A 27076-nucleotide genomic window follows, 5' to 3' on the forward strand; every position below is an offset into this window, starting at 1 on the left:
AGACCAGCTGATTGCTTTTCCTCCTTCCCACCCACCCCCTTCCCAGGCTAGGAAATCCACTGCCACCTTTTTCCCACAGCCTCGCCTGGGTTGGGATGGGATCCGGCTCCTGGAAGGCAGTGGCTGGGGAATCAGCCGCCTAGCGGCGTCCGCCAGACCTCCGGCGCCTCCCCGAGCCCAGCTGCACCGCCCCACAGGCAACCTGGCCGCCGGGGGAAGCCGGCAAGGAGCAGCGGCAGCAAAAACTGACGTGTGCCGGTCATGGAGCTTAGCGTGATGCGGCGGCAGCAGCAGCAGCAGCAGCAGCGCGCCCGGGCCAGGATGCCGCGCGCCGTCCCTGCCTAGAGCCGGGGAGGGAGCGGGCGAAAGCCGTGCTCTGCCCGTCCGCCCGCAGCTGCGTCTCCCCTTGCCTGGCTGCTGGGCAGCGTCCCTGGGCAAGCCAAGATGGAAGAAATCCTGCGAAAGCTGCAGAAGGAAGCGTCGGGGAGCAAACACCGAGCGATCAAGGAGAGCTGCGGCTGGGCCATCGGTAAGGAGAAGGAAGTGCGCCGGGCAGCTGGGGCACCTGTTCCCTGCCTGCTTTCTCCCAGGGCATGCCCGATCCCCCCCTGCGCCAGAGAGCGGCCAGCCGGCTCCCGGCTTTGCCCGGCCCCCATGGTGTGTACGCCGGGGATGTACCTGCAGTGTTTGCCATTAGGCACACGCTGTGCTGGGGAATCTCTCCCTACCGCCTCTTGGGGACTTCCCCCGTGGATTTAAAGGCACCCCTAAGCCAGACCTCTGCTGAAGTGTTTTGTTTTCTCGGCCCGGCCCCCCGCCCCTCCGTTTTTGGACACGTTGCTATCGGTTTGTTGGCCTATAGCATGAGCGCCAGTAGGTCAGGGAAACCGAGCTGTTTGCAATGGTTCCTCTCCCAGCCAGGGCGCAGACAGGCTTAAGTGGGATTGCTTTTCCTTATATGTATCTCTTCCATCTGCATCTGTGAGCTTGCAGGTGTATGACTCAGTGGTTCACCATTGCTGGAAGGTGGATGTGAGCCCACGGCAGGCAGTTTCCTTGCATTTGTGGTGCCACTGGTTTTGTTGGAATATGTTAATTTGCATTTGCCTTCGTTTTCCTCTTTTGTCAGGCTCAAGTTGTAAAACTGTTCAGAAGAGAATAGCCTGAAGGAGTGCCTGATTGCCACAACCCTGGGGAGCTGACATAGTTGTCCAACACAGACTGAATACGGTCACCTATTGACTTATGAAAGGGTGTTACTATAGCTAGTGACATTTGAAAAGGAAGTATAATTTGACTTAATGAGGGCAGCTTTTGAGGTTGCAGTGCTTCTGGGTAAAATAATTACTCATCTCTCACAGTTGTCAAGCTGATCTCACTTCTGTAATAAAATCAAAAGCTTTTTTTTTTTTTTTTTTTTTTTAATTTTCACTGCATCATCATCTCCTGTTCAGGTGCACTCGGATTGCAGTGAATCCTACAATATATTAACACTAGAGAGAATAAAAAATGAATAAACTTATGTCTCATTGGGAGGTAATTTATTGTTGTTCCTCAAATGTGTATGCAGTGATTCAGTCATCTGATGCCATTTTAAAAAGTATAGATTTCCCAGGGTGGCCAAACTGTGTATTGCTAGACCTTAGTGATTTCACAGGAAATCCCAATTTTCATATTGGTGCCTAGTTACTACTGTGATTGGCACAGTATAACTATGTGTATAAACAGCTGTTCATTTGTCTTTCGCTTGATATGTAGTTTTTTTCCTTCCCAGACTCAAACCAACATGCATATTTGATGGCTATTTTAGTATTTATATTAAGGAAACTGTGTTTGGTGATTACACTGGAATCATTAACAAGTTTTCTTTGAATGATCTGGTAGACCCTTAAGTTCTTTCATTGGAAAGAGAAGTAATGTTTTACCATCCAAAAGTGCTAGTGATTGAGGTGCTGAGCAAACAAGATGATTGTAGAACTACTGCTTGTTTTAATAACATGCAGCCATTCAGTCTAATATATTTTAAAAATTCAGTGTTATATATCTTCCATACAGGGATGTGGCTGCTTGGGTGGTATACCAAGTACAATATTTTTTTCTTAGTTCTCAGTGAGCACGTTCATAAGCTTTCCTTTGATGAATGTGCTTTCTGTTACAATGCAATTTTATTGTACTGTGATTTCTCAACCACTAATTTATGCTAAGGGGCCAGTTTTGAAAGCAACTCACTGCACTTACCTTGTTGTTAACTACTTGATAAAACGAGTGCCTGTTTTAGTGAAAATGAACCAAGTGTAATGAGGTGCACACACATTTCCACGTAGAGGCTGTGACTATATAGAGGTATACTGTAGTTCAAGCAACATGAGTCGGTGCTGTGGTTGATCTATACATAAACTTGCACCGATGCAACACAATAACTAAATTGGTTTTTAGGATAGGGATTTAGTTACAAGCCCTGGTGGATGCTGATTTTGGAATAGTGTTCACACACAGACTTGGATTGAAATAATTTTGTAATCCACAGCTGCTGCTGTTTTAGTGCAAATTTGTAGGTAGACTAGCCTGTTCTGGGGTCCTGAACATGTCCCCATGCTGACATGTCTCACAGTTCCAAACAATGAGAAAAGGAAGCACTCGGCACCTCACAGGATCAGGCTCCCAGGGAATTTTTTGAAATGATAAATTGTAAATTAATTGTCAGTGCTATGGGGAGGAGTCAGCTTTGGGAACAATCATTCAAAACTGTAGAAATGGACGCTATCTAGATCCTGAAGACATTGTCTCCTTTAACTTTCTTCTTCTTCCTTTACTCATACAGAAACTTTGGAATCTTATGCTGCTGCTCCCACCAAGATCCCTCCGTATCAGCTAAGGTAAGGAAACAAATGTCTTGGATCATGTGGGGCCCTGGGTATTGGCAAACCCTACAAAAAAGTCAGAAATGGGCAAATGTTACTGATGATCAGTGGGGAAGGAAGGAAGGCTGGACTGTGGCAGGATGACAGAATCTTGCTTATTCTGACTGCTCCTTTCTGTATTGTTAAATCTAGATCATTCAGTGTGTACTGGAAATTCGCAACCATTAGGGGAGGCAGTGTGGTCTTATGGATAGAACACTGGTTGGGACTCAGGAAACCTAGGTTATAGTGTTGGTTTTGCTACTGCTCTGCTGAGTGACCTTGGGCAAGTCACTGCATCATTCTGTGCCTCAGTTCTCCCTCTGTAAAAACAAGGATAAAGATACTGACTTCCTTGAGAGCCACTGATGAAAAATGCTATGTAAGAGCTAAGTAGTATTAATTTAGTTATTCAGTCTTCCATATTATAAAGTGGCGGTGAACTCACACTGTTAGCCAAGCCAGTAAATTGAAATTAAGAAAAGGGATATTGTTTCCAAATGGTCAGTTTTTAGGTTTGAAATCCCTGGTCTGTAGCTGCAGTTTGAGTTTTAGTTCGTAAGTTGCTTTAGGGTTCCTTAGCAAGTCTAAGTTTTTACCTTGTCTTCATTTGACTTTTTTCCTGAAAGATCTAACTGCATTGTTATCCAGGGGCAGTTGCACTGGTGTTAGCAACAGCAGGAGTGCTAGGCCAGACAAGGCTGTGGCAGCCACCAGTGCTTTTACTACCACATTGTTTAAACCTGCTTGGAACAGGGTTAAACGGAATGTTTTTAACACTGGTAGAGGCCGTGGGAGCCTTTCCTGCACTAGCACTGCCACAGGAGCTGTAGCAGAGGGGAGCAGTTTTTTAGAAAGAAACCTAGTGTAGACCCGTACTGTGTGCCATCTTGCACCTAAACCTCTGATCTTGCCTTCAAAATTCACTTTCAGTGGCACAGTGCCCACAATTGACTCGGAGGTGGGCAGAACATGTTCTTTTCCTCTTACAATCATCTGGAGACATCTGTGATATAGCTGGGTAGGAATGGGTACAACCCATTGATGTGTAATCTAATCACAGCATGTGGGAGGGATTAAAGAAAGGGCAAATATCTGAGGAAGAAAATATAGCCTGTTTAAGACAGGTGTTTTTACAGTGTTCTCAAAGGGGATATTTTAGTGGATTTCCTATCAGTTGCCTAACATCCCAAATACTATATGTGCAGGGAGAAAACACCCGTTTATCCCATTGAAGTGTGTAGTGTGTTCCTACGGTGCTTGGAATCTGAGAAGGTTGTTTTAGCCAAACATCTAGTGAATGTGCTTTACTGCACTATGTTTTTGGTAACAAGTTCAAAATTAAGCTAAGAACATGGAGGTCCTTCCTTTCCCCTGTTCTCCTTGCCTACAAGGGCTTCTGAGCAGGAGACGGAAGGGGAGATGTGGTGCTCTGTGTTGGGAGATCAGCACCAACATGTTTTTTTGCATCTTCGTTTTATAGCAATTAAATGAAAAGCAATGAGTTATGTTTCAAAATCAGCCTCTGTAGGTTCAGTAGGGGATCTTCATTGTGTTTTCTCTTAACGTGTTGGGCCAAATCGATCTGAGCTGTATTTGACACCGAACCTGAGGTGGCTGGTGGGGAGAGAAGGTGGCTCCCAACCACTTTTCTTCTACTTCAGTCTTGGGATTGCCCAGGGGCCAATTTAGTTCTGCAGTTCCCAACAAAACTTGAGAGCAGCCTAAGGTTTCTCTAGGTCATGCAGGCAGGAATGGTTTCATTGGCTGGGGATCACCAGAATGCAAGGCTCTCTGGCCACACCCTATCCCACTCCTGGCCCAGCTGTGACACACAACCTATTCTGGATGCAGAGAGCTGATAGACATCTGTACCAGGAGAGTCCCCAGTCCCTTTAGAGTTGATTTCCACAGCCTGAGTAGGGCAAGCAGTTGGAATAGGGGAGGAGGAATTGATCCATTATGTGCCAGATTATGATTGGCCCTAGTAAGAGAGTGCAAAGAGCAGGAGGGAACAAAGATTCTTCCACCTCATGACAGTGACTCCTGTTTTGACACTAGCTACTATGCAGTCCCTACTAGCTCTCCATGAGATGTTAGCCATACCAAAAGGGGCAGAGGGGATGGGGCCATGGCCATTTTCACCTTTAGCCCACTCCTTATTGGCCTGCAGAAATGGAGGAATGCAGTGGAGAAGTGCACCTTTTATGTTTATAAGGGATGGTGCTCTGGCTGTTCTGTCTAGGAACTCCAAGAGGAATTGTCTCCCTAAACTCTTCCCTGGGTTGATGCATTTAATCTGGCCCTAAATTCCATGCTGTAGTCTTATAATACTGTATACAAACCAAGAGCCAGAAAGAAAATGAAGAAAAGTAGATTAGACTGATCTAGGCAAAATGTCCTAATGCTGAGATCTGTTAACTGAAGCAGACTCGGTACAAGAATGAGTATATTGCAGAAAGTAAACCTATAACAAAGAATGAGTTAAATCACCCAATTAGTTCTATTCCATATGCAGTTTCTATGATTCTGTAGCAAATGGAATATGGTGGCCCTGCCTAATAAGAATACTATACAAAATTCTGGCAATATTACATTCTTATGATGTCAATGAAAGAACTGCATTCACTAACACTATATCAAATCCAGTGAGCCAGATGGAGCTATGCTGATTCATGTTGAGCCCCAAAGAGTTTAGAGATCTGATTTGACATTGGGGTGGGGGTGCTCTCCAATTGGTTTTAGCATTACTCTTAAAAAAACAAATCCAACAACAACAAAGGAAATTGAGTGTACAAAAACTGTATTAGCAGAATATTTAAGAATCTGACTGATTCCATCCAAGTGAAGGCAGTTCTGTTGTGTACCTGCTGCTCAATCCTTAGCTCACCCTGTTGGGTGGGGTCTATGTATTATTGAACATATGGCATGTTAGATGAAATGTCTTCCTGGGGCCTTTGCAATAAATGAGTGAGGTCTGCTGCAGCTTTTGTATCATGGCTGCTTCCAGGGCAACCTCAGCACTTTCCAGATGAAGTACCTATTATGTAGGACAGCACCTGAGGTGTATTTTGCCCCCCAGGCCAGCAATGTTCAGCAGAGCTTGGACAGTTAAGGAAGGAAAGGCAGCCTTAAATGTCACTGCTTTACTTAGCTTAACTGAGACCCATTGGGGTACATCTTCACAGCACAATTAGGGCAATGTAACCATTCAACTCCCCTTGACATTAATTAGGATTTATGGGGCTAAATCCTTGAAAACCACTTTGAAAATTAATCCAGTTGCAGGAGTGCTATTTTAAAGGCCAGCTTCCTAACAAAACGCACAGCCCTGGAGTCTCAGGCCCTTCATTTTCCTACTGTACATGGGTTTTCTTGCACTATTCTGTCCACATGGCTCAGCTCTATCCTGAGGGGACTGCACTTAGGGGTGCGAAGGGCTACATGCCCATTCAGTCCTCGGAATCTGAAGAGACTGCCGATGAGGACATCAGATAGCAAGGCAGCAGGGCTTCAGGTGAAGGTAATCTGAGTTTGGTTCCTAGCTATGCCACATCTTCTGGTGCGACCTTGGACAAGTCACTTAACCTTTCTGTGACTTGGTTCCTCTTCTGTAAAATGAAGATGATGCTTCCCTAACTGATTGGGATGTTGTAAAGATATATGCCTAGTCAAATGGGGGGCTTAATGAACATCTAATACATAAAATGAAAGGACTTTTTTTTTTTTTTTTTTTTTTTTTTAAATGGATACATCTGTCCAATAGGAAGTGATCTAAGATCACTTCATGTGGCCCAGCAGCCAGCTCTCAGATTCGGACTGTTGGTTGCTACTCAGCTGAGCTAGATTCATATTGGCATCTTCAAGGTGAAAGCTCAGGTGTCTGGCAATGGGATACAGAGCCTATCCCATCCTCTCTATTACCTGTCTAATTTCTAGCCATGTTTAAAGAGGTAGAAATATGGTCTACTAACAATAACTGAACTGAAATAGCAAATGGACTCTTCATGAGAACGTGAGGCAGTAAGCCATGTGGAGTAAGAGGACGGTATCAGAATCAGTTTGCTAATGCAGAAATTTAGCTGTTGTCGTTCTTTTAATTTCTGTCTTCACCCTTCATCAGTGATAGTTAAAGCAGGGGCAAATTTTTATGCAGGCAAAAAGGCAAGGCCATCTTTCTGAAAATTTATCCCTCATTACACTTTGGAGACTTGTCTTTTTGCCTTGTACTTTTTATATGTACAATGCTTCTACCTTGCCCATACCATTTAGCATTAGAAAATATTCTTTATTTCCTAAAGTGATTTCCTCAGAGTTCCAAAATATATTTCCAGTACCCACCAAGATTTTCACTCCCCGACTGTCATCTAACTTTCCTTCTCTCCAAGAGTGGTTGGCTATAGTACTTAATGGCTTATTGCCTCCTGCCCCCCCATAGAAATGTCACTGCAGACCTTGCTCTGAATCATTACATGGAACTTGTCTTAGTAGTGCCCTACCCTAGAGAGTGATGTGAGGCACTGTGGAAAGACATGTATACTCAGGATCTCAGCTGGTGTAAATTGGCATAGCTCCATTGCTGTGAAACTATGCTCATTCATACCAGCTGAGAATATAACTTTCAGTTTTTACAATGACCGGTAGGAGATGGATCAGGGTGTGGTGTTAGCATAATGAATAATAAATATAGCATGCATTCATTGCTCAGTGAAGGTTCTCTGAATGCGTTAGAAACACTTATTTACTAATCTTCACAATATTTTTCTGTGCCATGGATGTTGCTGTTTGTTGAGTGGAGACATCTGTGGGAATATTTGCATGATTATCACCAGATTTCCAGTACAGGGGAGACCTGACATCTAGCTAATCGCATGGATGGTCCATATGTCTGGAGAGTCCTGAGACTGGAATGTTTTTTGCTTCTAGCAGTCTTCTACAATAAGACACTCTACTTGAGATGATTTAAAAACCCCAGCATTTATAAATCAATTCATTATAGATTTTAATCTATAAAGTTGCAGTAGCACAAAGTTTTAAATTGGTTGTCCAACATTCCTTCCTTAATTAAAAATTAATGATTTTTACAAAGAAGGTTATTTAAATTAAGATTTAATTCAGTGATTTGAAATTGCCGTGATTTAAGTTGCTGTACCCTGTTTGCAAGGCACTTGATATATTTGCTCCTCTGCATGTAGGAGGATGGTAGCACCACAAAGTCCATTAACACTGCCTGCAACTGTAGGCTGGATTTAGCATTGCTTGTGTTCAAGATTATTTTCTGTATGTTGAATCTACTGCAGCAACAGCAAAAAATGATAGGACTATGAATATATCCTATGTACTTTCATTCCTAGTCAGCTACAGTTTATGACAAAGTAATGGTAAGAACGTGAAGCAAATTGTTTTGCCTGCCACAGCCTTCCTGGTGTTAAGTGCTCTTGTGTCTTCCTCCTCAAACTAAGTGGTGGATAGAATCCCCCCATGCTGCTCTGCAATTACCTGGTCACTATCTGATAGTGAATCAAAGCAAGTCCATTGGGGAGACATCCAGCCAATTGGAGACCCCAGCCACACCAAAGACTTGCTGATTAGCATGCCCAGTGATTTCTAACACCCAATTTGCAGGCTGGATCTATCCTGCTTGATGTATTTCTGCGGCCTGCTTGGCATACTCAGATTCTGCAGAATCTCAACTTGAAGTTTTCTTTAAAAGAAGTTTCTAGCCTTCTGGTTGTAATTATCATCTTCCAGTGAGTACCTTTGTAAATGTACACAGTGTTGTATGCCTGAGTTGTGCAGATAGCCTGAAACAATGCATCGGAGATGTGTGAACTCCTGTACTCCCTATTGATGTAATTGGGGATTGATTCTGAAGCCTGAGGGTGACAATTTAAACATCCATCTGCTAAATCAGTACTGGATGAGTAAGAGGAGAGCAAGGGCAAGTGGGAATTGGAAATTGCCTCAGGGAAGAAAATACAAAGGGAGGGAAAAGGGCAAAAGAAGTAGTGATCCTAAATGTGAACATATTTTCCCACTGAATAATGTTGAAAGTGACAGTAGGTACTGAACAAATAATAAGTGATGACTTAGAATTTAGTCACTAATAAGGGGCCTTAATCTTTTTATAAACCCCTGATGTCAGAGCATACCTAATCACCACAACTCTGAAAAAACTACCAGAGTCAAAAATGCCATCTACGTTAGGGCTCCCAACGTTACTAGCCCTAGTGCAGCTGAATTGTTAGCACCAGCCATGTAGATGAAGCTCTAGAGAAGTTTCATTAAGGGTGGGCCTCACCTGTCGTATAGGCCATCATTCATCAGAGCAGAGGTGGATAATGTTTAATCCTGATTGGAAAAGTTTTAATTTCACAAGTCATCACTGTTGATGGAATGATTTATTCCAGAATTTGAGTAATTAACTAAGATGAAGAGAGTCTCATTCATGGGCACAGTGACACAAGGAATGTGGGGTGTTTTTTTTTGTTTTTTGTTTTTTGTTTTTGTTTTAAATCATTGCCACCAATTTCAGCCTGTGAGAGTTGTACGTAAGACCAGCAGGAATATTTCTCCCTGGTGAATAGCTTATCAGCTGTTTGTTCACCCTTCTCAATTATAAAAATCAAATGGCCTTTGTAGTTTGCCAGAACTATTTCTATGATGCCGGTGTGCAGTGCAGTGCGTTCTGCCGGATCACTGCTCAAACGGCATGGAGGCCACCGGTGGCCCGTGACCCTTTTTTTTCATAGCCCCTGTTGATATTCACCAGTAGAGCAGTTTAAAAATACATGTTCCTTATTTAGTTCCCTGTAAAACAGCTGTGATTCACCTCCGGTTTGGTTGGGGGACCCCTCCCCTCAGTTCTTAGCCCTTTACTTCCCCTAGATTGTAACTCTTTTCAGAGTTATTTCAGCCAGGTCTGCCGCTGTCCGCCTTGCCTCTGTTTTTTGCCCCTTTGCTCCGCACATTCCTCCTCTAAGCACGACTCAGCTGCAAATCCTTGCCCAGGCTGCAAGGCTGAATCACAGCTTTTAATAGCGTGTGGGTCAGCCAGCAACTTTATAGGGTGGAAGACAGATGGTGGGGAATGGGTTTTAGGAGAGGAAGGATGTTCTTGTGGTTAAGGCACAGGAAAGGGACTCGAGATCTGGGTTAATTCTGGGCTGTGCCACAGATTTTGTGTGATGTTGAATTTCACTGAATTTCTTTGAGCCTTCGTTTTCCATCTGTAAAATGATGATGATCAACTTCCCCCTCTTGCAGCGATTAAGCTTCTTTAGTCTGTGAATGTAACTCTCACCTGCTTCGTGTGGTGCTCTGTCCCAATCTAGTGGCACCTAGCCCAGCTAGAGACTGATGAGCCTGCTACAGCCTTAGTTGAGGGCACAAATGACTTTTAGCTCATGCTTTAGACTCTAAAGTTTAGAGGCTCATATGCTAAGCTTCAGAGGTCCGCAGCTTGGATCCCGCCCACTGATGACTGGGATCTGTCAGTGGGATATCAACTGGAAGTCTCTGAAGCATGGGATGCACTTCCTCACTGGGGGAAGTAGGTAACCCATTCCTGCTTGGCGTTAGCACTCTGTCCTCCTCTAGTGACACATAGCCCGGCTAGAGATGGAAAACTAAGTCTGCTTCAGCCTTAGCAAAGGGCCACAGAGCTTTTAGTTCATGTATTAGAAGCTCATACACTAAGCTTCAGAGGTCCCAGGTTCAATCCAGCCTGCCAATGACCAGGGTCTGTTAGCATTATACAAATAAAACAGGCCATTTCCTAATGCACAGAATGTACATTGCATGTTTGTTTTCTTTTAATCTTGTTTGATTAGGAAAGTAATGTGTTTTTTATTACTGAGTACATTAAGGCCCAGTGAGTATAAATGCACAATGTATGGCAAATGTGTTGTTTAAACAACTCTTTATTTTAATAGCCTCCCTTTAGATCTGCTAAGATTTAAGACTATTTGCATTGCTGCTAAAGCTGAGTGCAATCCCAAAACACAGGACTAACCTTTAAATCTCAGCCTTTAATAATTGGACATGCAACCCATCCTCTCTGTCTCCTCAGAGTTCTTTTTGATTATATGGCCACAGGTTTGCTTACACCGTGGATAAATTAGCATAGATTTCTTCCAGCTGATCATGCCAGGTCAGGGAGTGAAGAATGTTTGAAGTACCTAAACAAGAGACTTAACAAGGAATGGAGAAACTCTTTCTTTGTTGCTGTAAGTCCAAGTTCCCCTTAAATGTATTCTTGGCTCTAACACAGGACAAGTGAAGTTTGAAAATGTTTGTGTTGTAAGATGTAGTTAATTGGGAATGAGCTCTTCAGATTGTCATGCATCTGTTGGAAGAAATTACAGCACATTGTGGAGTCTTTTCGCACAGTGGAAATGTTAATGTTTGGTTGCATTGTACTTGGTGAATGAATGGCAGAAAATATTTATTATAATTCTGGTCCCAACCAACTTCAGGCCCAATTGTACTAGACAAATAGTAAGTGACAGTTCCTTGCCAAAAGACCTTGCAATCTAGACAATCAAGGGATGGAGAAAAGAAATTTTGTCATGGGAATCATTATAACTGAGGAGCAATGCTTTCTGTTATAGAGAAAACTGGTTTGGATTTGACTAAGTTGTTAGCCTTTTAAAATTGCTTACTGAGCATGTACAGTAGATCTTTTAGCTCAGGTCAGAAGGTGCACAGCTAAGGATGGGTTCATTGACCTCATCACACATTCACACTCTGCTTCAGCTAATAATCTCTTAAATCTTGTCCTTGTGCCTTTTGGAGAAACACTGAAGAAGCTTATTAGCTGCAAATAAAATAGGCAATAAATACATGAAGGATACTGATTGTCTTATAATGAAGAGCCCTTTGGCATTGATGTGCCGTCATTCCTTAAGAACAGAGTTAGATGGAGTCAGTTACACATGGTACACACACTGCAAAGAAAGAAGAGCTTTTGGGAGTCATGTTGTAGGAAAACAACTAGAAACGTATCAAAAAGGAATTCCTCTCAACCAGGATGTCCTTAATCTCCAGAGGTTATTTCTTTTGGCCTTGTCCATAGACTGACACATTTTAATATTGCGATGTGTGTTTTCTTTGTCCTTTCCTCACCTTTTCCTTTGTACTGCTACCCTCTTGAACTATAGTACATTGTGTGCCTATTGTTCTTTCATCTCCACAGTAGTGTCTTGCTGCTAGCTGGGGGGACTCTGTGTATTTAAATAGAGAAGTTCTTAAAAAGTAAGCAAAGTTTATAATTTTATTAGCTGCCATCTCCAGATGGATGGCAATTTCTGAGCTATTTAATTATGATTACCAATATGAATTCTGTAGTCTCTGTTGCTTTAGGCTGTACAGTAGATTAACTAGTTCATTCACGTCTGCCTTTCCCACAAGTGCAGTTACACTTCTGTGATGGCAGCCCGGATTCTGGTGGAAGTTGTCAATAAAAATGTTCTTGTATCTTCTGTATTGTAGTGCTTGTCTGCTTTATATTTAATAGGGATGTTAGCTATGGTACCTGAGCAAAATTGCAGATGGGATAAATGTGTGAGGCCCAGCTAATATACACACACCATTAAGTTTCAGTTCAGCATGATATTTTCCCCTTCCTGTTCTAAACTGAACTCTGGTAAACAGCTGATGTGTTCCACCCCAGAAGTATTTGTTTTAGTGGTGAGTGATTTGATTCCTCTATGTATATAGTTTGTAGAGGAAAAAGATAGCAGTGGGTGAAGGGGAGAGGAAATGCTGGGAAAAAGAGCAGGAAAAATTTTCCAGTGGAAAGGAAGCATCAAGGGGAGAGAGTGGCAGCACCACAGAGGAACAGAAATGGGGTGGCAGGGAGATGAAGGCAAAGAGAACATGGAGGAGGAGTGCCCAGGATGAGCAGGTGAAAGCAGGGTGGAGTACAGAAGGTGGGACTTAGAGCCTATAGCACGTAGCATTACCAGCACAGGTGGGAAGCATGCAGTGGGTCCATATAGTCGTCTTGCTTAAATTATCAGATTCACAAAATAGCTTTTTGGGAGCGGATTTCCTGCGTAAACATGTAGATATTCTGTGTTACAAGCAAGAATGTGGCACCCGGAAGGAGATAAAAGGAACCTCGGGGGGGGGGGGAGGGAAGCAAAATAGGGTAAGAAACCCCATAAAGGTGTTTCAGGTGGAGCAGGCCATATCCCAAGGAGTTGCTGTGGCTCCACCCTTTTAGTTTGTTAGGAGAGAGGTGAGCCTGTGAGGTAGGAATATGGATTTTGGTGGAAGTCACTGTATAGTTGGATAAACGCCATGGCAAAATCTTTGGCCCTGTGGATACTAATGGCAAAACCCCAATTGATGTCAATGGAACAAGGATGTCGCCTCAGATTTTTAGGATCCAGCCACCAAAGCTTAGAAGTTTTAACCCATTTTCCCATTCACTGCTTTTTATGTAGTTTTGCAACGTTGATGCTGGCTGGCTGCGTGTGTGTGTGTGTGGGGCTTTGCTGTAATGCAGGATAGCCTTGTAATGAGGCATCACAAAAGAATGTATTATGTGAATATAGACATGGCAGAGAACATAGGTTTTAGTGGATTTTTTTTTTCCAGATTTTCCAGACCAGTGTGACCCATCTGTGCCCAGGGCAGCCGTCTGAAAATGCCAAGATCAGGGCAGGCTGTAAACGGAGAGCAGATTCTCCCAGCGCTGATAGGTGACACTGAAGTCAGACTTCCCAAACAGCCACAAACTGTGCTTCTGATTCCCCACACTGGTCATCAAGAAGCCAGTACACAACTGCACACAGCCCCCTTTACTGCATTTCAGCACTAGGTCCAGTGAAGAGACCAGTTATTTAAAACTCTATGCTCTTTACTAAAAAGGTTCCCTCTGACTCCAAAGGGTCAGCCACAGTACCAGATCAATATAAGTTAGGATCTTACCCAAAATACCACGCTGCCAGCCAATCCTTTAGTAATTAAAACTAAAGGTTTATTTTAAAATGAAAGAAACAAACTATGAGAGAAATGTTAAAGGGTCAAAGCAAATCAGATACATACAAATGATTGTAAGTCCATATACATCAAGTTTCTGGGGGAATTGTGGAGTTACAGGCTTGTATAGTTCCCTCTAGTATACATCCAGTACCTGGATGGGTCTTAATTCTTCGGTTCAGTTGCAGATGAGTTGATCCAGAGGTAAGTTGGTAAGTGTCTGTCTGTGACTGAACAGGATTCAAAGACGAAATGGATTCTATGGCTTGGCCTTATACCCTCTGGCCCAGGCCATGCAGTTGTGTGGAATTTTACAGGAACTAAAATGGAGTCCAGAGTCATATGAGCCAATCCTGGTGACTCATCAGGTATGCCTCTAGTTTCTTCCTGTGCCCCTTGCATCCGTGAAGGTTTTGATGGGCCATTAAGCAGGCTGTTGTTCTGCCGCCACTCTGTTTGGGTTGTGTCCCAGCCAGCACAATTTGAAATACAGCTATATCAAATATATCCATAACTTCCATTTCACATATCATACATGAACATAAGTATCATCTTACTCAGCACATTATATCTTTTAACAGTACTTGACATGGCATATCTTACATGAATTGTTATGATTTTGACATATTAATGTTACACAATACAGTAAATGCCCGCCACTGATCCAGCTAGTGTGACACCCCCACTGCGAGACTGGTGTAGAAGGGAGTAATCAGAGCTCCTGAATACACCTCAAGGGCTGCCCTTATCCAGACAAACAGTCTGAAAACTATATCCGTTTTACAGATATGTAGATTTTAAATCCAGAAGAGACCATTCTGATAATCTGTTTGACCTCCTGCCTAACACCGGCCATAGAACCTCACCCAATAACTTCTGCATCAGGCCCAAAACATTTACGTAAGCTGGGTGGGGTGTGCACAGAAATAAAAATGTGGCTGCTTTTGGAGAGGCACTTTCTGTGCCCCCCGCCCCAATGACTGTAGGAGTTGGCTCTTCCCCCACAAACCCCCGCAATCACTGGAGCGCTCTCTCTCCCAGCGGCCAAAGGAGTTGGCTCTCCCAGCCCCGGAGGTGTTCTGTGCCCTCTCTTATTGGGGAAGGAGGGGAGGGGCTTGTGCCCCTGATGTGAGAGATCACATAATTGCCTTGATAAGTAAGTCTCTAATGTAAAATTACCCAGATACACACACACTGCTTTCATGCTTCCCAGATCCCCAACCTACTTGTAGAACTGTCACTTGAAAGATTTTTTTTATGATTGTCAAATACTTAGTTTCAGCCATAGAGTTGACAGAGACTTCACCAGCTTTAACTAACCTACTGCAGCTAAAGAGAGCTATTGATATTTAAATTAAAAACAAAAACAAAACCCTCATGTCCGCAGGATTACATTTTAGTCTGTTGTGGGTAAAATTTGCCTTCTTTTTGGACTGACCCATCTTTTATTAATATGTGCAATAGTAACTATTTGGACTATACCCAGGTTCTTAAAGGGACAAACTCTGGGTTGACAGGCTTCTTCCCATCGGTATGAGTCTGACTTCTTAAAAATGTCAGGCTCACCTTATAAGTATGCCCTTCACGTACAGATTAAATGGCACATAATGCAGAAAGATATTTTATCTTCCCCTGCAAATTATGTAGGGGAAATAAAATTGGGCACCTCAGGGCCATATCTGCATGCAGTTTGCCTTTTAAAGTATAACACAGAGCCAAGTCAAAAATGGCAATCAGTGTTTTTATTTTGAATCTTTTTTTTAGAATTCATTTTCAGAAGATTTTTTTTGTCATTGGCTTGTGTATGATGAGAAGTAATGTTTATTGCAGTGAGATGTATCTTAAATGTACCTTTCCTCGTGCTGCAGCAGTAGCTAAGGCAGGCCATGCAATTCCATTCCACCAACACTGTAAGAAGAAAGAATTAAGTTTGTGCCATTTCTTATCCTCATTACAATTTTCATCATGAGATAAATGAGAACAGAATAATGACTCATTAATTCAGTCTTTTTCCACTAGGATGAGGTGGCAGGAGCTTTATGACCTCTTATTTATAATAGTCCGCTATCTTGTTCGGGTCTTTCCAGTGTTTTGTGTTTTGATTGGCTGGTCATACCATCCTACCCTAGTGACAGGTTCTTGGATCTGAAGGGTAGATTGGCAAGCCTTTGCAAGCACAGAATATTAAGTCATTGTAACCCAGCATGCTGTGTATAAGTGCATTCTACAATCTAACATGTAGAATTCTACAATCTAACAAATTAATAACAATGGAATAGTGCAGCTGCATGAAACAACATCTCTTGAGGGGCAACATGTGCTGCTGATTTATACTGGGGACTGGGGGAGACAGCTCCTTGATTATATTTGTGGCCTGTCACTGACTTGCTTTGTGACCTTGGGCAAGTTGGATATTATGGCTCAATCCTGGTGCCCCTGAAGTCAGTGGCAAAACTCCCACTGACTTCAATAGGAGCAGGATTGAATCTTCATCTTCTTGTTCCTCTAGTTACCCCATCTGTGAAATAGGAACAACAAGGCTTACGTTTGCAAGGAGCTTAGAGATCTTCTGAGTAAGGTCTTCTAAATGCAAGCTGCTGTTGTTTTTAATCTAGAGTTGTGAAGATCCAATAAGCATGGTCTGCAATGATGCTTTGTGTTTGCATGTAAGAAAAATAGTCTGACAGCATAGAACATTCATTGTATAAACAGTATTTATTACTGTTCCCCCAGCTATGAAATGAGAATAGGATGACCAGATGTCCTGATTTCAGGGCTTTTTCTTATATAGGTGCCTATTACCCCCACCACCCAATCCTGATTTTTTTCACATTTGCTATCTGGTCACACTGAATGGGAGCATTACAACTAGTAAGGCTGTCTGGTTTCAGGGTTTCGTTTCTGTAATTACCTCTGTGTTCTCTACTGAGACATCACTCTTCCGTAACACGATTCTGCAGTGAGTCACACTGAATCCTGCACAGCGGGGAGTGTGACCTTACACCTCTCACGGCAACAACACCGAGGAAGCTCTCAATGTCCTCTTTCCCTGCTAGAGAAGAGGGCGCCGCTGGTGGGGGCTTGGCTGAATCAGGGCATTCACTCTTTCTACCCCTTCCTTTTCTAATTGGAGGGTGGCTCTGGCCCTCTTGCAAGCAGGTGGCTAATAGCACTAGCTTGAGGACGACACTGCGAATGTGTGTGGATGTGATTAACACCTGCCTCATAGCATGATCCTCACACTTAGGGATTCTGTTTAGGAACACAAATATTAAAGATGTACAGACTGAACATCATGTATGTCTATCTTTTCCCACTTCCTTGCCCCCTGCAACTTCCTTAAGCTTCTAAGTCCTTCCCCACTCCCCCCGACCTCCTTTCATGCTTTCAGCTTCCTCCCTGCTACCTTCCTTTCTTCTCACTGCCTGCCTTCCAGTTCCTGAACTCCCACATCACCCCTGCCCCCTGAAACTGCTGACTGCCTCTCTCCCCATGAGCCCCCAGCACTTACAGCACACTCTTCCTTTGAGGATCCCTTGTGTGGAGGTAAGTAGTCTCATTCATGGCTCTGAGATGTTGCCTTGTGTAAATCCATTCCATGGTTTATTTTTTGTTTGGAGCTTCATCTGTGCACTGCATTCTAGCACAAGCTGCAGACATGGAGCCAATGACCAGAGATCCTCCAATGGCATCATGCTAGGCAAGGTGCTAAATTGCCTATGAAGTTCTAGGTGTAAGGGAGGGAGCATGAAGAGTCAAAGTGGTCGTGGATGGTGGCAGGAAGGACAGGGATAAATGGACAGTGAGTGATGAGCACAGTATCAATCTTGGTACTGCAGTCAGGACTCTGCCGTCTAAACTCCAAATGTTAAGGGTTTATGGAGACCCCTACAAACTGCCACGCAAGCTCCGCCAATGAATCTTATGCCTGACTTGCAGCAGGCTGGTATTCCATTCATGGGCCTCTCTTTGAGCACACTGCTTGGGGGATGTTCACAAACAGGGACCAGAATATGTGATCCTGTGACTTCTTTTCATTTCTTTTCTAAGAGTTAAATTCTGGGGCAAAATTCTACCCTGATTTACACATTGTGCAACTCCACTGAGACCAACTATTAAAAGGGATGGACGTTCCGTAGTGACCTGCTGTGCTAATTTACCCTCTCCTCCCAGGACCAGCTCTTTGTATACTGACACTGGTAGGTTTTATGCTTAAAATGCAGGTCTAAAATGAAGTACTGGAATACTCTGCTACTCCAATGCTGGCAGGATATTTGTAGGTGCTTTATAACTAGCAAAGAGATGATAAAGATCTTATTGCCAGAGATTGTAACAAGAACAGGAAATGACCCAGTGGGAATTAGTTTTTTTCCTGACAATGTAATGGGAAGGGAAACTGCTGGAGCATTAATCAGATCTTCAGTTAAACATTTTTAGCTAAAGCTAATTGAATCTGTTCTCATTTCCATCCTCCTCTCGTAATTTTGTGCTCAGCTTCAGATGCTGTATCAAGAAACCACTTTCATTCTTCATCCGTTAGTCTCTAGCTGCAGATGGTGGGCACTGTGCTGAATGAATTGCCTGATAGCTACACCCTGAGCCAGAAGGTCTCCAGGCCATTTTCATTGTAAGGAACGTCAGCTGGCTCCGTTCCACTGGGTTATGTCTGTCCTCCCCACCCCCACTTCTCTGTCTGTGTTAATCAAGAATAAATATGTCTGATGTTTGCTATGTTCCACCTATTAATATTTGTTGTTTGTATTGCTCTAGTGCCTGTAGCCCTGACAGCCGCGTTGTTAGGCACTGTACAAAGTACATAGGGTGGAAGACAGCCCCTGCCTTAACGCGCTTACAACCTAAATAAGTGGGACTTTTTAACACTCCACATTGGCTGCACTTAAAATGTGCTTTTTGTGTTGCTCACTTCCAAATTCCTGTTGACATGAGTTCATGCATAGTGACATTGATTGCCACCTGTTGGTCACTTAAACAATTTCAAGACCTGTTTTAACAAGCTAAAATGGGATAGCACGCAGTATTGGCTGGCCTCATAGCCATGATATTTAAAAAAAAAAATAAATCTGTATAAGTTCTGAATAAAAGTGGCATCATCATGATTCTCTGCAAACTGTGTCCTCCTGTCTTAGATGCACATGTAATCCACATGTGTCCAGGATATGTGGGTTACAAACGAGTTATAGTGTAAAACCTGTAATATTTCTTTTTGTGGGCTATTTGTGCTTTGGATGTTCGTCTTTTGTCTACAGCACTCACGAGCTCTTTCCCACTTGTTGCATTGTTCACATAGCTTTGGGGGCTGCGGCTAATACTTGCAAAGAGTCATTTTAGCAAAATCTGTTCCAAAAACATTTGTGGGGCTTTTGAAATATTTGTTCTTCAAAGCATCCTAAGCAAGGCATATTTGTAATTTTCAGTTAAATAGCTGATTGAATATGTGTGTATTCCAATTTAAAAATAAAATAGTAAGAATTCTATCTACTGATGTTTGTGCTGCCACTGGGTATGTTCGGTGGAGTTTTGTAAATTGGCATCAGTAGGGAAGCAGTATGGGAAGTCCTGCGAGTTCCCAAACAGGCTTTGCAATTACAGGATTTCACACTTGTTTTGTTAAATTGTGTAACGTTGCTAGCCTTGAGATGTGGCTAGATCTCTAGTTGGCACTAAAGATGAGAGCCCCTGTTTTGAAAGTGACTTGTGATTTTGAGTGCCTTGATTTTTGGATGCCCAACTAGAGACCCCTTAAAGGGACTGATTTTTTTCAGGGGTGGGCACTCAGTATTTTCTATAAATCAGGTCCCTTTAAGGGGTTTCACGTCGACCTCCCAAAAACAGACACACACTTGCTTATATAATTTAGACTGAGGCCACCACACTCATTTAATTTGTGAATTGCCAGTTTTGGTTAGAGATAAACATGGTGTGGGAAGATGCTGTGCAAGCATTCTCCACACAGCTTTGCTGATATGTCTCAATCATGAGCTGCAAAATTTTGGTTATTCCAATTCAGGGCCTCTCTTCAGATTATTGAGAGGATTTGTGAGATGAACAAATGTACACAGGTCCGCTAAATGCATTTTTATTTGTGTCTTAAGTCCGAATTTGAATCCAAGTCTCCAGTGCTTTTGGACTTACTGCGAATTAGGATAGTCACAAATATCTTTTGAATATGCAGAAGCTTGCTGTATTCTGTGGTCCAAGTACAATTTGCAATCATGTTAACGTGTTAATTAAGCTGTTGTAAACCCTACCCTTTAATATTTGTGTTTTGCACAATTTACTTTTGGCTTAGTTAACACACAATTATAAATTGTACTGTACACAAGGCCACAGAGCGAAGCTCGTTCCACAGAAGGTGAATGTGAAACTTTAGTATCTTCTTCTGTAACTTGACTAGTAAATAGAAGATGAGACTGATGCGGGACCACCAGTGGTTTGTAAATCACATGTTTGTGCTGCAGAAAATGAAAGAGGTTCAGGACCAAGCTGTTCGAGAAGTGAGTCTGTAAGTGGCTCTTTCTCTTGAGGAGTGCGTTCTTGAAAAAATTGGAAAGCCACTGAGAGGTTCTCTTTGGGAAGATAAATGTCCCAGGGCAGCTGTTTGCTGTTAAATTCTTCTCGAGGATTGTTGGAGTTTGACCCTGTGTAAAGTGAGGGAGATGCTGGAGGCTGTGCTCTTTGTGAATGCTGGATTCTCAGCACTACTGTCCTCTTGTTTTTATAGGGAGAAGTGTCTCCTTCCACTGCAGCTTGCTTTGGAGTCAAAGAACGTGAAGTTGGCCCAACATGCTCTGTCAGGGATGCAGGTATGGCTTGGGATTTTGGATTTTGACTTGCTTGGTTAGAAGGCGGATGTAGAAAATGGCAGCTCCTGTACAATTTTAAAGTCAAAGGAAATGAGTGTTTAAAACAAAAATCAGTGAACAAAACGTCGAACCATGGGCACTGCTGAGAGAGTGCCCGCAATAGCATGGACATGGCTGAGAGAGGGGTTCAGGAGCTAGCAAAGGCTGAAGATCTTGTGGAAGCTGCATGCTCTGCAAATAGTGGAGAGTGCCTGGCCACGCACATGGATTCCAGCCCACAACTAATGAGCTGCATTAACTGAGTCTGAAGAGAGTCCCTTTGATCAGCTCAGAGGATAGCGGTGCTTTTGAGGCTGGAAAGGTAATGAACCCTCTGTACTTAGGCCTACTGTTTGTAATTTTGTGGGAACTCCCATTGAAATATTCAAATAAAAATTCCCCCACACATTCAGTAGCAGCAGGTGCAGTGAAGGCGTTTTACAAATTACAACTAAAATGGCCATGGCAGTGCATGTACCAAGAAAATTAGATGCAGACTTCAGAGCACTGAAGCACTTGTAGGTAACTAAATGGAAACTGAGCATATGGTTTTGCTCCATTGAAGGAAAATGGACACTGCACCAGTATGCAATTAATGTTTATTGCTAGGAATGTATTTTTATAGGGAAGGCTTCAGACGGCTATTCTGCTAAATACAAATTGCTATTCACTAAGGTGCAATTCTTCCCTGTGCAAAGGGCCAGCAGGAAGCCTTGTTTTGAGGGCATAAGCACCACGTGGGTGCAAGATATGCCCCTGTGTTTCACCCCAATGTAGCTGAAAGTAGTTTTGTTTCTGGGACACCCCATTACTCACATAATGGGTTCTTCCCAAGCAAAGGGAACCTGACTGGGCCATAAAAATCAGTAGGGCTGTGTCAGATCTATCCCTTAAATAACCTTCTTCTCCCACCCCCCAGCAATACACACAAATTTCATATCACCAGAACAACCCACTGGTCAGGCTGTCTTCTCTTCGGTGGCTTAGTTAATGTTTTAGATGAGTCATCTCCTGAAAGATAAATAGCTCTTCCCACCCTCTACCAGTGATCAGAAATGCCACCTCCACAGTGCTTCTGTCCCTCTGGCAGCTCACAGTGAGAGTGTGGGATGCTAGCTAATCCTTTATCTTCCACTAAGTAGCACATAAAGTAGTGGTAGCTCTAGACCCCCCAACCAGCCTCATTTTCCACTCTCTACATGTGTTGAGATTTTATTTCTAAAATGATATTTGCTGAGAGCTTCACCAAAGGCAGTCTAGCAGCCTTCAGGAAATTGACATGTTAAGAATGCACTGGGAAGTGACCTTTGAGATCATTTGAGCTGCCAGAAAAGGGGGGTGGGGGGGAAGCCACTCATAGAATTCAGTAATGAACCCAAAAGTGTTAATTGCGTCATCAGCAAAGGCTAGAGCTTGTCCTGATGGCCTTCAGAGAAGGAAGGACAGGCATGCAACTAGTACTCTGATTACCAATACAGAAGAGGTTACAACCGAGTTAAATAATGGGGGAATCAACAGCCTCTGAGACTAAACTGCCTTGTGCCTTATTGCAGAAGCTGCTGTCTGATGAGAGATTTGTATCCGTGGAAACAGGCTCAGATGAGAAACAGTTGCTAAATCAGATGCTGAATGCCGTCAAAGTGACGCCTTCCCTGAACGAGGACCTGCAGGTAGAAGTGATGAAGGTGAGTGATTTACAGATAGTCCTGGGGTTTCTGAGCAAATTTGGAGGTGTGCACATCCTGCCAGTATTCGATCCCTCTCTTGTTGCCAGTGAACACTCAATTGCATTGTGTTGCACACCAGCTTTCATGGAGATTGCTAAGGTGTTGCCTTCTAACACGATTATCTCCCATGTTGCTGTCTCCCTCTGTATATGATAGGAGGCAAATTTGAACAGCACAAAGCATGCACTGTGGTTTGAAAACTTCCTTGGAAGGAGTTCAGAGATGGCCCAAGGGCTCACATTTTCAGAAGTCTATGTATTTTGGGGGGGAGGGTGTGTGCGCGCGTGTGCGCGCGCGCGTTCAGACTGAGGATTTGCACACCCGAAACCCTGATTGTGTGCACACGCTTTTGAAAATTTGGACCATGTTCTCTATCCGTTCTTTGCCTTTTTTCTAAAAAATGTGTTTACAAATAGTGGTTGGCCAAAGCAGGGGGATTTAACTTATCTGGCCACCTGCTGGGTAGCCCCAGAATATTTCTGAACTAGTGTGTGGGAGCCACCCAAATTTTGTATCATTAAAGGAAGCTTTTATGCCTAGAAATACTTGTACTGCTTCCGGATGTTCGTTATGTGAGTCAGAATGCTCAGTTGGCAGCTGCCATTGTTTCAGCAATGAGGGAGTGTCAAGAAATGACCTGCCCTGCCAGTACTACTGGTATTTGAGAATGCCAGCTCTTGATCCCTTATTAAAGGTACAGTAGACCCGTGTTTCTCAACCTTTTCAGTAGCAAGTACCCTCTACATTCTGAAAATTTTAATAAGTACCCCAACACTCAGTTTTCCACGGGATTTTATATTTACAGACTAATGTGAGCCATATGTTGGAAGAAGGGCTGAGTATATAAGGCTGTGATATGACAGATGTCAGATCTAGTGTGGGTAGGGTTACCACCTTTACACCAGGGGTGCGCAACTCCAGTATGTACCTGGGCTAGAGGTGGTGTTGGCCAAAGCTAGGAGGCTTTGAGCGGCATGCCAATGCTGGGGAATATAAAGCGCTGTGCCAATTTTTTTCCCATAGATTTGAGAGGAGGAAGGGGTGAGAGACAGGGAAAGAGGGTAACTGGTAAAATGGGGGGCTGTCATAGTTGTCAATTTCTCGGCTCAGCTAGAGCCGTGAAATTGACAAGTTTTCTGGGCATTGGGCTTTGAGCCAGGGAAGGGGGCTGCCACCTGGCTGCCAGCCTGGGAGGTGGGCAACTGCCACCCACTCCGAGCTGGGGCAGAGGAGGCTTTCACGCTGGCTGGGACCCAGGAATGTGGGCAGGTGTCTGCTGCTGCCTGTCTTCAAGCCAGGGCACTGGAGGCTGTCCCTCGGCTTGAAGCCAGGGTGCGGGTGGCTGCCACCCAGCTGCAAGCCCAGATCATGAGATGCAGGAGGCTGCCACTGGGCTCCCACCTGGGAGCTGTGACTGGGCAGGGAGCGGGGGGCTGCTGCCTGCCTTCCACAGAAGCTGGTGGCTACAGCCGGCCTCCCAGCTGGGATTGGGCGGGAAGTGGGGGCTGCCATCCAGCTTCCGCAGAAATCAGCAGCTGCCCCCCGCCTTCCCTTCACTCTGTATTTCCCCGGGTACTCCCTGCCTGTGTCTCGCATACCCCTGGGGGTACATGTACCACAGGTTGAGAAACTGCAGTAGATCATCAACTTCAATTAACTGCATTTCTGCTAGGAAACCATGATGGATGGATTGCAGTTCTTTGGATGCTAATTTTATACTTGATGTAAAGAATTCCTCCTTAATCTCTTTCTTCCAAATAGCTGCTTACTATTAAGAGGGGAAACTAATCCAGGAGAAACTCTTTGAGGAACATGCGAAACAATTTGTCCAAAGGGACCTGACTTTCCTCTGCTCCTAGATTCAGCTTCTCCTAATTTGCTTTACAGATTTTGTTTGCTTTTCTGTCGGTCTTTGTGATCTTCAGCACTGAACTGTGCCCCTGCCTGAAGGAGAAAAAATGGCCTTTGTCCTTTGCTAAAACTGCTCCATGTTAGCCAGTAGTGCAAATTGCTGCTTTTTCTGTATTTTATTCAAAGCCCATCATACCCTTTGTGCCCCTAACAAAGATCATTTATATGTGCAGTACCCAATGCACATATACTAATTGAAGAGTGAAGCCTGGCCAAGAAGGTGTGCAGTGGGTGAGGGTTGTCAGGAACTGGGCCCAATTCCCTGATTATTGGGGCAAGTCTCAGCTCTGATGCAACTTAAAGCTGGTGAGAGGGACTGTAGGCACTGATCAGTTATGTCTCCTGCCTGCCTCAGACACACTACCTTCCTGGACATGTCCTCTGATGGGAGGTCACTGGCACACGGCTAAGAATCAACACATCTGTTCTGATTCGGGGTTTTGTTCCATCTGGGGACTTCTCTGTGACCACTGGTAACCAGCTTCCTGTGTTTTGCAAAGTGGCTGGGAACAGATTAGGAAATCTGGCACTGTGTGGCCGATTGTTTTAAAGGTCAGTGGACCTTGACAGACCATTCTTAAATGCCTAGTTCACTGTGAAATAACTCCCAAAATATACAGTGCCACTTACACAAAATGGTCATGTGCAGTTGCATCTCACCAGAGATATTAGCAGACATTGCATACGAAGTTCCCCACCCAAGCCATTTTGTTATGCAACATTGCAGAAACGAAAAGCATTATAATAACTTCCAAAACTTGTTTTACCCCTTTTTACTCTCAAGCGCCACATCTTGGAATATCTTGTCCAATTTTCCTCTGACACTGTAGCACCCTGTGCAGTTTTGAAGTAGAAATGCTTTTTTCCCCAAGGGTATCAGAAAGTGTACCAAAGTTGGGCTCGTCATAGAAAGCAGGCCTCAACCTTAAATACAGAGAGGCTGCGAACCATCATTTCTTTATTACCCCTTTAAATAACTAAAAAGACACCTATCCAAGACTCTAGGTCCCCTAACATACCATTAACTATACAGGTAAATCTCGGCAACGGTACACCTTCAGTCTTCTTCAGAAACCCCAGTCTTCTGCAACGTGACCTGAAGGTCATCAAATTTGAGCTACTTCAATGTTCTGGAGCTTTACTGCTTGTAATGCACTGACATACAGTAATATATTTTCATTACAAAATTTGATTACTCAGAGGTACTACCGTAAACAGAAACGTTAATCATTTGTTCTCTCCAGCTGTTAGCTTTGTGCTGCCTTTATTGCATAAGTAGCTGTCTACATGCATACATTGACTGTGAGTACAAAGACTACTTTGTGGGAAGAATGTAAGGACCGAGAAATAAGAATGATGTGATTGTTCAAGGTTGTGATCAGAACTGTATTTTGGTCAGTATCCACTGTTTGAGGAACTGTTGCAGAAACACTGCCCTGAATGTGTTTTGCATTCCTTATACATGCAATATTTTAATGCCCCTACATGGCAACACTACTTAGAAAGAACCATTTAGGTGTGTTCAAATGCATTACATCTGAATAAATGTGGTTTACCAATGCATTCTGCGACTTCTACAATAATTCCATGTTGCCCTGCATTTGCATGGAGTAAGAGTTTTTCAGTACTTTTCAATCAAGGCAGCGAATTGTGGATTGCAGTTAGAACTAGTTGAACCAGTGCAATTGCAATATTTAAGGGGGAAAAATATCACAGATAGCATCAGTTCAGCTAGACCTGAGCGAAAAACTTTCTCAGGTGTTGAAACCAGCTGGTGTAAGCAATGCATGTAAACACCAGGGACAGCTAATTATGGCTGCAGGAGTGTCTGTGTCTGTCTATCTGTCTGTGTCTGTTGCACATTGCTACTATTCCCTCCAAAGGATTTTTATAATGCCTTTGTCTGGAAGAGGTAGTTTGTTCTAATGGTTAATCATTTAAACTAGAGGGCAGGGAAAAAGTCAAATGCCACAACCCACTTTTGAAATTTTGGGCATGAATCTGTACCTGAATTATCCTTTCATTGCTGGAGATGGTCCCTCCAGGTCAAAGTTGAAGCACCTCAGCTGAGTAGAGTGGGGAAGCATACACTGTTCTGCCCATTTTTTTTTACCAGATTTATGGATAAGCAGAGGACTTAATCTCCAAGGCTGCTAGTCTGGCTTTATTTCACTTAAGGTGTAACTTGTCACTTAGGCACAGTTTATAATATTTTCTCCATGTCTACACTGACGGCGGCAAAGTGGCCGCCATCTGATCCACTTATCTGGATTGACTGAGCAGTCAGTGAAGACCTGCTCAGTCGATCCAGAAGTCGAAACAGTAAAAATCACCCCCTCAAGTGGCGCAGTGAAGATGCCGCGCAGAAGGGAAGTACAGCAATTGACGGGAGTTACACACACTACTCTGGGTAGCATGCGTAACTCCCGTCGACTGCCGCCGAATCGCCCGGTAAGTGTAGACCAGGGCTGTGTTGCAAAGAAATCTAATTAGCAATCGGAATACCTTGTTAGAGCTAATTTTTTTTTTATTAACTACTTAAGGTTCACTAATAGTTTTTTTTCCTTTAAAAAAAAAAAACAACAACAAAAAACTAAAAGGATAATTATGATTTCTGTTGGTAACAAGATACACAGCACTAAATGGATAAAAAAGAATAATATTAATAAAGTTCATTACAATAACA

The 27076-nt window shown here is 43.4% G+C and overlaps 1 protein-coding gene across 1 annotated transcript in view; it reads left to right on the forward strand.

The window, feature by feature from the left end:
* Nucleotides 1–296: 296 nt before the first annotated feature.
* The window catches only part of ARFGEF3 (ARFGEF family member 3), a 126807-nt gene continuing 100027 nt past the window's right edge, over nt 297–27076 (forward strand). Inside the window, exons 1-4 of the mRNA XM_067542303.1 lie at nt 297–529; nt 2822–2876; nt 20632–20713; nt 22306–22437. Coding sequence (XP_067398404.1) covers nt 445–529; nt 2822–2876; nt 20632–20713; nt 22306–22437 — 354 coding nt within the window. The 5' untranslated portion in view covers nt 297–444. The remainder of the gene's footprint in view (nt 530–2821; nt 2877–20631; nt 20714–22305; nt 22438–27076) is intronic.

This window comes from Emydura macquarii, unplaced genomic scaffold, assembly GCF_026122565.2.
Source record: "Emydura macquarii macquarii isolate MOO-44397 ecotype Brisbane River unplaced genomic scaffold, CSIRO-AGI_Emac_v2 contig_705, whole genome shotgun sequence".
Lineage (NCBI taxonomy): Eukaryota > Metazoa > Chordata > Testudines > Chelidae > Emydura > Emydura macquarii.